The sequence below is a fragment of the Leptidea sinapis genome, chromosome 40 (genome assembly GCF_905404315.1).
Source record: "Leptidea sinapis chromosome 40, ilLepSina1.1, whole genome shotgun sequence".
Classification (NCBI taxonomy): domain Eukaryota; kingdom Metazoa; phylum Arthropoda; class Insecta; order Lepidoptera; family Pieridae; genus Leptidea; species Leptidea sinapis.
The window spans coordinates 4,620,868-4,634,039 of NC_066304.1; the positions used below are offsets into that span (position 1 = coordinate 4,620,868).

Here is a 13,172-nt window from a genome sequence, read left to right on the forward strand (position 1 = left end):
TATAAATGAATACCTTTTCCCCTACCTATTATAAAATTCAAAGAAACTTTGTCTCAAACATATTAGAAATCTGTGACTATAAACATGTATTAAAAAATACTTTTCGAAACGTTCCGAAAATACTCATATCATTAATTCAAATGACATAAAGTCGAAATCAATTGAAAGGAGCCATTGAAGGGACAGGTTACGTGGGAATAAATCACAATGACATTAATGGACCCGTGTCAAACAGAATTAATTGACGTAACATCGACGGACATCAGATCTGCCACAGAGTATATATATTTGATATAAAAGCCAGGGTTGCTAGGCTTCGATATTTATAATTGGACACAATATCTTGCGACATACTGATCGATTTTTTGTACGTCTTTCTGTTATATCAGGCTATTAATTGTATTCGAACATAATCCGGTTGGTACAAGTAAAGCATTTATTAACAGAAGTTAAAATTACTCATTTGGTTTTGAAAATTTGTATGCTTGTGAAAGAAAAATCCTCTATGCTTTTATCATGAAAACATTTGGACGCCATTTGCTGAATACATATACCTGCAAAACTACAAATACGAAAAAATACGAATTAGGTAACTACTAAAAATATTAAAACTACGTAATTGTTTTGAAATTGTAATCAAACTAGCCGTAGTTTAATATAGCAACATAGATTGCAGAACAAAGTCTCCAGCTTTGGCATACGAGACACCAGCCGCAGCGATGACATAAAAGCAATTAAGGCGAAATGGAAAACCTTGTTGGCAATTGACATTTGACGTTGCTTTAAGATGCGGAATGCTACATGCTAGCGTGAAAGAATAATCTTTAGTTATTATTGTGTCAGTTTCCTGATTAAAATAGTTCTGTTATTCAAACATTTCACATTAATTAGAAATGAAGAAAGCATGAAGTTTTGCGTATTAAATGAAAATATTCAATATCTTCACATGTTTATTTTTCTTAAAATCATCGTCTACGTAGATCATCAAGAATGTATTCAGTAACGAGATACTTAACGTAGGAAGACGCGACAAAATCAACGTGAGAGAAATCGTCCTTAGCAACTCTGCGGACTCTTGCATTAGGCATAGCATTCGCCATGGAAATTACATCTCTTTCATCAAGCAGATCATCTCCAATGGTGTAGTGCATGATGGTGTTGACGGTAACTTTGCTGAGGTCGTATTCTGGCGGGACAGATCTGCCGTACACAATTAGATTTGTGAGTGGCGAATAGTACCATCTCCTGAATTTTCTGTCGTTTATATTTTGTCCATAGTGTGCGAATTGTTTCACAGACGATCCAGCTATTAAATCTGCATCACTAACTAGTTCCTCCTGTAAAAAGTAATGTTATGATCATGGGCTATGTTTGATGCTCAGTGGGAGGCTCCATTGCACAGGATGCCGGCTAGATTATAGGAACCACAACGGCGCCTATTTCATCGTGAAGCAGTAATGTGTAAAAATTATCGTGTTTCAACCTGAAGAGCGCCGTAGCCTCAAGGTGACGAGCGGAATTGTAGAGCCGCTCAGAATTTTTGGATCTTTCAAGAATCCTGAACGGCACTGCATTGTAATGGACAAAATTTTCACGGATCTTTAGGTTATTATTACACTCGATCATTAGTAAAACATAGTAGTATTAGTAGAACTAACGATAATATATGCAGTGTTCATACGGGCTGTACTGCTATTACTGCTGCAAAATAGGAGCAAAGAGTTTGCTGTGTCGCAATTTGTCGGAGTAATTACAGGCACATGAGATATTCATGGCCATCTCTAATTCTACTACTCTTTTAGTGCTCTGTGATCATATTGTCACTCGTATTGGCTGCTGCTGTCAAGCTACTTACAATAATATCTTCCAATGATTCTCTAGCAGTCTGGCCATTGTCAGCTTTACTCATTGCAGCGCTGGAGCGGCTTTCATCCCAGTCTGGTCCATAAATCTCTACGATACCACTTGTTCTTGCAAGAGTCTGGAAATTTCGATTAGTTTATTAGTATCGGGCGACAAAATTGATCAAGAAAGTGTATTATTGTGGCGTAAAAGACATCACAAAAAATTTGGCTGTAAAACAAAGCTCATTTATATAAAGGATATATTTTGAGATTCAGAAACGAATATTGTGTACGTATATTATTAATTTAAAACCAAACAGGAAGCAATAAAAGACTGAATTACTTGTCACACTAATAACAAGAATAAATATGAACTAGAGAACTTTGAGAATCACTTTTTCGAAAAAGCATACTAAATAGAAAGCTTAATATATATTCAGTATATATAACACAAAGGGTATTTTTTTCCATAAAATGTAGCCCGGTACGTGTTTCAACAGATTTTGATCAGCTTTGTGAAGACAGGCAAGTTATCTAATAAGCTTATTTGTAGGTACTTAGGCAATTAGGAAGTCTTAGTTTATATGTAGATTAACATTTATCATGCTAGCATTACTGTTCGTTTTATCTATTTCTATTTATTTCCTCCTCAAAAAATGATCTTAAAACTAAAACTGAACATTAGCGTTACATTGTCAAAAAAATTTTTTTTTTTTAGTGAATTGTCCAAATAATCACAGATTTGCCCACTTTACAAATAATATAGCTCTAATTGAAATGTTCTTCAAAAGTTACTTACATAGATAGTGTTAGTGAAATAAGCCGCGCGTTTCAGCGATGAGTTTGGGAAGTAATTCATATATCCAATACCAGCCAGTAGATGGGCAGCGATAAACTTATCATTGTATTCTGGTTTCATGGAGTTGAGAACTAAAAATGCAGTACCACCCTGCGAGTGGCCAATGTAATGGATCTTGCTTTGTCCGGTGTGATTCAAGGCAAAGTCAATCATTGCTGGTAGATCCTTGAGACCAATATCTTCATAAGTGAATTCAAAGAAGTCGTATTTGTCGATTCTATTGTCGGGGTTCAAAGAAATGTGACGGCGGGAGTTTCCAACACCTCTTGCATTACCAATCCACACGTCATAGCCGGCATCCGCAAAGTTGAAACCTAATTAACAAATAGGTAACTAATTATTTTTAAAAATAAATATACGAGCAACCTTCCGTGATTTTATCTGCATAGTTTTAACTTTTATTTACAATTTTATTGTTTTACTTAAAACCGTATAATACTCGTTTTCTTAAATGGAAGCAACATAAGTTACTCCCATTAGGTAATAACATACGAGAAAGTGACATAGTAGGATGTGTCAGACATACAAAAATTATAGTGTACCTTTATACAATTGCTGTGATAGCTTAGAAGTATTTCGCGTTCTTTTTTTGCCGTGAAAATATAATAAATAATGTCAAAAGCAATAACTGGAAACAATTTGTCTCATATATTATTTCAGGTATTTCACCTGCTTAATAGTGAATTCCTTTTAAAGGAATTCCCAAAAATAAAGGGGAAATTTATTTTTTCATACTTAATTGTACTTTTATATTTTTGTGAAGTGATACCTGTATTCAACATATTTATTTAGCCAGTGACAATAAGTAAGTAAGAACAATAATAAGTAATAATAAGTAAAATTAGCTGACTTATGTAAAAAAAGGTCAGAGGACTACAGAGGAGTAGTTTTAAGTTATGGTGCGGCCATACATACGCTTAGCCAGAGTTTTGTCATTCAATTAATGTAGCTATATAAAGAATTTGAAGTTATGTTGGCTTTGCTATCCCAAAGAAATATAATTTCTTTCGTACTTACAACTTAATGTAATTACGAATACACATTTTTAATAACTTAATCCCTGCATTAGTCCTTCACCTAGCCAATTATAAACTTACCTAAAGCATATTTAGGGCCCAACTCTACGAATGAATTAGAACAGCCCGTCAGACCGTGCATCATGAACACGATAGGCCTGTCTCGTTGAGGACCCTGGTTTTTACCATGGGGTATCCTGTTCACTTCCAAAATATACCCGTCTGAGGTAATTGCATCATAGCGCTCGGCTGGGTATCCAAATTCTAGGATTTTCTCATGCTGGAAAATGTTTAAAAAAAACTACGTTAGTCTGCCATGAATGATGGGTAACCTAAGACCCAATTTTCGCCCAACGGGTGAATAATAATAATATATAATCAAACTAAATGAAAACTTCTAAAAAGCAGTACACAAACTATACTAACATCATCCACGTAAACAAAAATATTCAAGAAAATGTTCATAAAATAGAAACTACTGGGGCAATAGTTCCGAATCAAACTAAAGAAGAACCACGAAAAAAATCCGTTTATATTTGGTTCCGAAGTGGTTTAGTATTTAGTTTAGTTTATAAAAGGTCTTTATTTACCACAAAAAGTAGATAGTAGCAGTAGATTATTATCAGAGTGTGACCGTTTCTTGGACATTGCAACATTACTTTATGTTTCTTAAAATAAAATATTTTTTCTAAAATAAACGTAGCCTAAGTTACTCCTTATTACATCAGCTACCGGCCAATAAAATTTCCATCCAAATCGGTCCAGCCATTTCAGAGATTAACCGGAACAAACAGACAGACAGACAAAAATTCCAAAAAATTGTTATTTTGTTGTAAGTGTAAGTGTACATGTAGTAAAAAACAGTTATTTCAATATTATAAACAGACACTCCAATTTTATTTATGTGTATAGATGTATACATAAGCCCTAATACAATGGATACTGTACATAATCATTTAAAAGCAATTATTTTAATTACGTCTTGGTTAAATATTTCGACTTAAAACAATATAAGCTTATTAAACAAGAGAATGAAATAGGTAGATAGTAAAATACATATATATCTCGCTGACTTTATGGTCATACAAGTTTTAAAGTATGTAGTTAATTTATTTTTAAAAGGTTTAACAATATTATTTGACAATAAGTAATATTGTGACATTTATTATGAATTAAAAAATCTATGACTTCCGAAGATTGGTAGTGTTTTAATTGACATCAAATTCAATTTTTCGAAAAAAAAAAAGTCCTTTAACGTCTTTTACTTACAGTGCCACATCCGGCCACTCCTGATTTTCTTACTTTATCGGACCAAGCCGACGCACAAAGTACAAACAACACAGACACTCTGATCAACATTGTTTAGGAAATGATATTCAGTGTTCATTATGATTTCCTTATATTTATATTCGCTACTTTTATCTAAATCTTAATTTATGACTTTGTGTCTTTGTTTACGCCTGGTTAAGCTGTAGGCATGGCGTGGCAATGAAATTAAGCATAGTCTACAATTTTCTATCTGTAGTGTACTAATAAAAAAAAGATAAAAAAAACTAATAGACACTTTTATAGAAAACCGAATAAAAAAATATAAAAAGGAATTTAAAATTAACAACAATGCCTGCCTTAAAGGCAATAACAAAAATCTTATTTTGCAAATTGAAAAATGCAATAATTTTAACAAATTAATGTATTGTCATCGGTCCTCTATAGATCTACGAAGTTCGAACGAAATCTGGCCGTTTAAAGTGGGTTAAAATCGCGCCAAAATGGGTCGGCTACAAGCAAACATATATACAGTTGAAGCTAACGAAAAGCTTCTAAAAAAGTTTTATTTTTAACTATAAAAACCAAATTATTTGCACTTCTCTCTTTTTTTTCTCTCCCTTTCGATATAACAAAAAAATAATATAATTTAATACTTATTATAAAAACTCAATTTATTCTAATAATGTAAAATGGGTGTAACATATTTTGTTATTGCCCTATAAAAGGTTTTAGTAATGGAAATATTGTATTGTCTTCAGTGTATGTTATATGTTATTTTCAAGTAATTCAGATTTACCTGATCGATCTGATCTGATCCTTGATGTCGTTTAAACTCACGTCAAAGATTTCGATACATACGTAGATAAAAGTAAAATGACAAGCAACTGTATCGACTCAATCAAAAGATAAAACCACTTAAGCCGGTGGGAGGCTCCTTTGCACAGGATGCTGGCTAGATTATGGGTACCACAACGGCGCCTATTTCTGCCGTGAAGTAGAAATGTGTAAGCGTTACTGTGTTTCGGTCTGAAGGGCGCCGTAGCTAGTGAAATGCTGAGCAAATGAGACTTAACATCTTATCTCTCAAGGTGTCCTCACCTGAGCTCCTGCTCAGATGTAGTGCCCCTCAGAATTTTTGGGGTTTTTCAAGAATCCTAAGCGGCACTGCATTGTAATGGGCAGAACGTTCTTCTCGTCTCGTCTCTTATTTTCCAAAAAGAAAAACCATTTAAGCCTGACATATTTGCAGTCAAATCTAAACGATACTTTCCATTGTTCTGAAACGAATTTAATGTTCGTATGTTCACACACACCTTTTTGAAAATTCGTTTCGTATGATAAAATAAAACTTGAGAAGAATTAACGATAGAAGCCATCACACCACCAAAGTTTTTTTTAGGTGAACTTCCTTAATTGGACCGTCACGCTCGGCTATCTAACGCTAGTTCGGGTAAAATCGGCTTGAGTCCGCTAAGGCAGCCCGAGAAGTATCACTCCTGCCTTTATTACTTATAATCCCGCCAATCTAATTTATTGCAGTGAAAACTAGTTTATACCCGGGTTGCGTCATATAGTATAATAATAGTATATCTATGAACTATAAACAAAAGGAGTTTCCCTTGACTATGAGAAAAAAATATTTATTTATTATAATTTAATTTACAAATAAATATAAATAATAAATAAATATTGACACACTTTTACACAAATTATCTTGCCCCAAACTAGGCATAGCCTGTACTATGGGTACAAGACAATGATATATTTAATACAATATACTTACTTAAACATACATAAATACACATAAACATCCATGACTCGGAAACAAACACCTATATTCATCATATAAATGATTGCACATACCGGGATTAGAACCCGGGACCTCTAGCTTAGTAGTCAGGGTCACTAACCATTCGGCTATATGGGTCGTCAAATTAAAAAAACAAATTAGGAAGTTTTACTTTTTGGAATGTAGTTCTAATAATTAAAACATTCAAACAAATTATTGTTAACCTTCAAGTTTTCACGTACATTTTCAGTTTAAATCTTTTTGTTTTCCTGACGACAGGAAAAAACAAAAACGAAGTACTAAATATCATTAAAAAGTAAATATTAAGATAAAACATATAACATTTTTATTACGTCCTTGTTTTTTCTCTTGAAATAAATAACCTCAGTAATTTTAGTATGTTGATTCATTATATGTTTGCGACATATCAACGGCCTTAAGGCTCAGTACCTAAGCGCTTATAGTTGAATTACCAACATTAATTATTCAACTGATAAGTTTATTTGTACTATTCCTGATAATATCTCATTGATTAACAGCAGGTCACTCTTATCATACATCAATTTCAAGATATTATATTGAATGAGAAAATCGATAAACTTTCATTTCATTATTTGAATGTGTTTTACGTATGATATGATACAACAATATTACGAAATTTGAGATAATTATTAAAGAACTATAACTTTTAAAATGACTTTCTTAATGATGTACCACAGATTGGAAATAGAGCGACTGGCTCAGGCTATTAAATAATAAATTAAACATTGTAATCATATTTTAACAAAAAAAAAAAGCCCGATGAGTTTCTTGCGCCCGTTCTTCTCAGGTATGAGGCATACTCTTTCGAATGGCTGGTAGTTTTTTAATTTGTATAAATGATGCTATATCCTATTTTGTATAAAAATATTTGAATTTGAATAAAGCTGCATAGGTAAGGGAGTCTCCATTTTTTACGAAAGGGGCTACTCCGGGATCGGAAAAAATCATGATATCAGAAAGGTGAAGAAGTTTAATAGGATAATAAGTGTTTTGTTTTTTTTTTTAATTTATATCAGACGCAATATTCATGTTCGTAACAAAATAAGTTTTAAAAAAAACTTTATTTTTTAAACATAAGCATAATGTATATGTTTGTAAATGAGTACACCTTTCCTTTATTATTATTAATATGTGTTTTTATGAAAATAAGGGACGATACGAGCACGACGTTCAGTAATTGATACGCCCTACCCATTACAATGCAGTAACGCTCAGGATTTTTTGTTTGGTTGTGGTAGCCATTATTTAGCCGGTATCCTGTGCAAAGGAGCCTCCTGACTTACTGACGTTAGAATAAATCAAAATCAAATTATTTATGAACGTCAAAGATGACAGGAGATGATGACACTTATGAATGTCAAAAGTTTTCTTTTCTTTTGAAGAAGAAGAAGAAGTGGCAAGAAACTCAATGCCACTCCAAGCCAAATTGGCTTCGAAGAAGCTGGGCGTCATCAATAGAGCACGGCAATTCATGAAGTCGGCCCACATTCTAGCGCTCTACAAAGCGCAGGTCCGGACACACATGGAGTATTATTGCTGTCATCTCTGGTCTGGCGCATCCCAGTATCAGCTCGATCCATTTAAAAATCGTACTTTGAATAAAAATGTTTTGAAGTTTTGAATTTAAATATATCATGGGTTTCGATATTTCAGCCCTTCTGCAAGAGGCATGAACGCGGGATGAGCGTGAGATTAGAAATTAAGAGGCATAACCGAAGGAACCAACTTATTAATTAAGTTAATGTAATATCTTATTTAAAAGGAGCAGCAATTCATGTGAAATATTACATAAATTTAACGCTGTATCCCAACAAAATTGGATAACATTTTGTGTTGAGAAAAGGCATTGCTTTTTATGTTTAGACGAGGTAACCCGGCAACAATCTTTTTGGAATTTTTAAGGTAGAAAAAAATAACTAACATATTGTATGTGTGTGGATGTCTATATATTAATGAAAGAGGTATGGAGCGCTGTGAACGATGAAGGAATATAAAAATTACAAAACACCAAACATTTTTTCTTTATTTACTATAATTTATTCCTAAATATTTCATTTATCATTGGTGAAAATATTTGAATTTGATTTTGATGACAATAAACAAATATCAATCAACATAGATATAACATAGTTAAATCTTGGCATCCCACTTAAAGTGCTGACACAGCTCTACATGAAGGTCCCGTAATCTAACAGAGGCGCTAGGTCAGCGCTCTTAGAATAAGATCGTTTGTAATTCATTGTTAACTATCCATTAATACTACACTGTGTAACTTATTTTTTGTTAGCGTATCTTAAGCTAACACATAAACAAACTAAATGGGTTGCCCACTCCAGAGAGAGAGAGATAGCCCACTTTGTATCTTAGTATTTACACATGTGTCATGGAAAAAGATTAAATAAAAAATATGTTTGTTTGAAGAGTAGTTTTTTTTTTTGTTATTTCAATGCAACGAGAAAAAAAGTGTACCCTATCTTGAAGTTCATAATTAATCTGTACTTTATAATACATGTCATTTATCAATTTATTAAAGAAATTAATTAATTGCTCCGAAATAAATGTATAACTTTAAGTCTTCACGGTCTCTCAGATATTGAATATTTAAAAGAGATACTATTTTAATAAATTTTTATTCAATATAAATTATTAATATAAAAAAGCTCTAACCTAAATGATACGAACAGGAATAGCGTCTTAATTGCTTCTTTCTACTTATTATGATACTTAATAAAATTATTATTTGAATATAACAAGTATCTCATAAAAGTTCAAACAGACGGCATTAAGTAAAATTATCCTCAAAAGAAATTAGGACATTAAATTCACAAGAAAACGATGAGCGAGTAAAGGGAATGCGAAGGTTAAGTTATACTTTAAGGGGCTGTTACCGAGCCTTGTTTTATTTTCAAATTGCTTTATTAATTCAAATTCATAAAGTAAATAGCCTTCGTTGGAAACTTATAATTTTGACGCAGTAAACTTGAGTATTGAATTTATTTTCGTTACTTACTTTTGATAGTTTGAATATTTTATATCAATGTGAAGATATTGACTATGATTTAAAATTATTCATTCAAATTCAAATATTTTACTATATAGTTCCATTTTTAAATAGCTTCTTTAAAATAATTATATTTACTTATATAATTCTTGAGAGTAATTAATATGCTTTAGAGCTGAGATTTTTTTTAAATGAATTTGCATTACAATTAAATTCATTAACCAAATGAACTGGTATTAGTTTTCATGTTATTTTTTTATAACTCACCTTAATTGTTCTCTTGTGGCTACGTATTCGGATGCATTCTGCGACCGGGTAAAATTATCATAAATTCTAAAACTAATAGTTTAGTATAGCTCCATAATCCAAAAGGAGGATTAATATCTTCCTTGATCTTATCTCAAAATATCCTAATAAATTTACTTTTGCTTTGAGGACTGCTAATGCATTAAGTTTAACAGAAAATATAGTGCATGTTTTGCGTAGAGCTACGTAGTCTGTAGCTGGGAACATCGAGTTTATTTACGTAGCATTGGATTTTAAATGTAGCAAAAAATTTCGCTACGCAATTTCGATCTTAGCTCACTGCTACGAGTGAGCTAAGATCGAAATTGCGTAGTAATTCGTAGTATGTGCACGTACTGATCTAAATATACTATTATTTAATAAAAAAACTATTCACTATCTTCACTGCCACTGTTTTTGACAGACGTGAACATTTTCGCGTGTTTCAATACACTAACTTCGATTGCACTATAATATGTGCGACGACTGAACCGAGTTTTCTTCAACCTTTACTTATAACATTTGATATAATAAGTATTTATCGCGATGCATTATTACTTTCGTTTTCCCCCGCGCGGCTCTATTGCTATAACTCTAAGGCAGCTTATTGTTTGGCAATGTGCAAATTTGTTTATTAGTTTATGATTTCCCAATATATTTATTTATTGCACGTTGTTAAGATTTCGTCTTAGGCCATTGTATTTGCTATCGGGTATAAGGCCACGACAAGTTTTTATTATTGCGGGTATAATAATGACTGATATGACATAATTTATAAATTTTGGTTACAAATTTAATTTATACGGAAAAATAATTTATATAATTAATCTCAGAAGTAAGGGTATCACTTTAATATAAGAAATTGTTTAGATTTGAAGAGCGACATTTCAAGTCAATTTGAGCAGGTTGCAGGCAGGCAGACTGTAATGTAGATCCTGTAGAAGGAGCTGCAACCTGAGAGTTGAACAACATATACTAAACTTTACGACCCATGCGCACTCAAACGGCTTGGTTGGTTGGAAAGAGCGCTCGGACGGAATCCGACAAGTCGCGAGTCCCAGTCCCGCATCGCTCATTAATATTGGTTACAAATTAAATTTTTATAATTTTCCCAGAAGTGAGGGTTATCAGTTTGTTTTTGATATTGTCATCAGCTAATCACGTATTCCATAAATATTAGAGGTATAGTTCCTTTAGGGTTCAACAATCATTTCTCTAACGTCAGATAAAAAAATAATGTTGATGAATTAAGCTAGCATCACAATATGACTGGATTATCATCATCAGCCGGAAGACGTCCACTGCTGGACAAAGGCCTCCCCCAAAGATTTCCACGACGATCGGTCCTGCGCTGCCCTCATCCAATGTATTCTGGCGATCTTGACCATATTGTGGGCGGCCTAGCAACACTGTGTCTTCCGGTACGTGGTCGCTATTCAAAGACTTCACTCAAGTACCGGAAGACGCAGTGTTGTAAGGTATTTCAAGTTTAAAGGAAAATGAGGTACAAATACAAAGGTACAGATCCCAACTTGGTTAACTTATACATATGTGTGCGATTACCTAATAAATATTGATAAATAATAATCTGTGACTTTTATAAGTCGACAAAGCTTTTGATTTACAATACGTCGATAAATAATATGTAACTGTAGTGATAAATATTTATAACGGATTAAATTGTGAGCAGTGAAAACAATTTTGTTGATCGTATTATCAGCTTTAGAACGGAATACGAAATTTAACATTGTGTTCGAATTCAAGAACAGGTCTTATGTAATTTTCAATATTATTTTAATGATTTTGCGTATATTAATAATAAATGCCTTTGCGTTTCGAAAATTCTCTTCCTAAAGTACTTAATTCTTTTTGTTTCAATAATATTGGATTATATTTATTAAAAATTTTCATATATCCATGCGCGTTTACACTTTTTCTGTGACTCCCTAGATCAGGGTGGTGGTTAGTTGTTCTGCTGTTAGTCAGTATTTGGGCATTGCAGCACTCATTATTTAAAGGCTTTGCACTCAGTAATTATTTCTTACTTGTTTAATGAAATGTGATAAAAGTAAAAAAAAAATCTAACATACTTAGTAGTTCATTAAAATATCATTAAAAATATTTATTATAAGTATTGTTGTCAATACAGTATTTATTTGGCTTGAACATTTGAATCAAGAATGTCAACTCGTTATGACTTTTAGCTTTTCGTATTCTCCTTAGAAGATTTGAGTGTAAAAATTATATTTGGTACTATTTTGTCAAAAATACGCTTTTTATTCTGCTCTACTTTATGACATGTAGGACCAAAATCTTTAGCTTTAATCATTTTCAATGTAGTGTCGAAACCTGAACGCTTTAGTTCTTTTCAGTAACACTTTAAAGAAATTATTGACTGCTCCTCGTTTGCTACAATGCTACGGCATCTTAACAGCCACCTATATTGGCGGCATAATCTTCGTAGGTTAAGTTAACCTAAAATGTCTTTCTCATTTTCATAGCTTTCTAAAACCCAAACAGCAATGATATGCTTTTACACGTACGCGGTGTTCCGATGTGATTCTACATTTTACTATACGAAAATCACCTGCTCTTTTAACTTGCACGTAACCAATGGCATCACTGCTAATCGCTAGATTGTTATGACTTATTCAATGAGTCTCGATGTCTTCTTGAAACGCACGTACGTCACACTCTGGCGTCTCGATTGGCGATCCTTGATGGTATGGTCAAGGCAGCCATATAATAGCGAAAATTAAAGTGTAAACAGAACTGCATGCGAATATTACATACATATTTGTATATTAGCTTACAGTTGTCGCAGACGGTAACGTTCATAGCTTAACTAAGGCTGGGTTGTACCAACTAGCTTTAGCAATAATAATTAATAGCAATGCTAAAATACCGGTTGAGCAAAAAATATGTAGCACCTTTCTACAATTTTTAGATGACGTCATAACTTTAACTGTTTACCGTAACAATCCAATCTTCAGCGACATGTCAAAAGTTTCAGATAAATATTCGGTACTGACCTGATATTTAATTTTAACTATGTAAAGGAATTTGA

The 13,172-nt window shown here is 32.7% G+C and overlaps 2 protein-coding genes across 4 annotated transcripts in view; one reads left to right on the plus strand and one right to left on the minus strand.

The window, feature by feature from the left end:
* The window catches only part of LOC126976422 (syndecan), a 319,751-nt gene that overhangs the window by 147,348 nt on the left and 159,231 nt on the right, over positions 1–13,172 (plus strand). The window lies entirely within an intron of this gene.
* On the minus strand, positions 938–10,330 carry LOC126976409 (lipase 3-like). Of its 2 annotated transcripts, none has more exons than XM_050824727.1 (5): positions 10,088–10,330; positions 3,801–3,999; positions 2,644–3,017; positions 1,856–1,981; positions 938–1,337 (listed from the first exon to the last, which is right to left on the minus strand). In XM_050824727.1, the coding sequence occupies exons 2-5, from the start codon at positions 3,862–3,864 to the stop codon at positions 966–968; spliced, it is 936 nt and encodes a 311-aa protein (XP_050680684.1). In that variant the 5' UTR covers positions 3,865–3,999; positions 10,088–10,330; the 3' UTR covers positions 938–965. The 2 variants fall into 2 exon arrangements, with proteins under 2 accessions (XP_050680684.1, XP_050680683.1); XM_050824726.1 differs by lacking the exon at positions 10,088–10,330 and adding an exon at positions 4,989–5,149.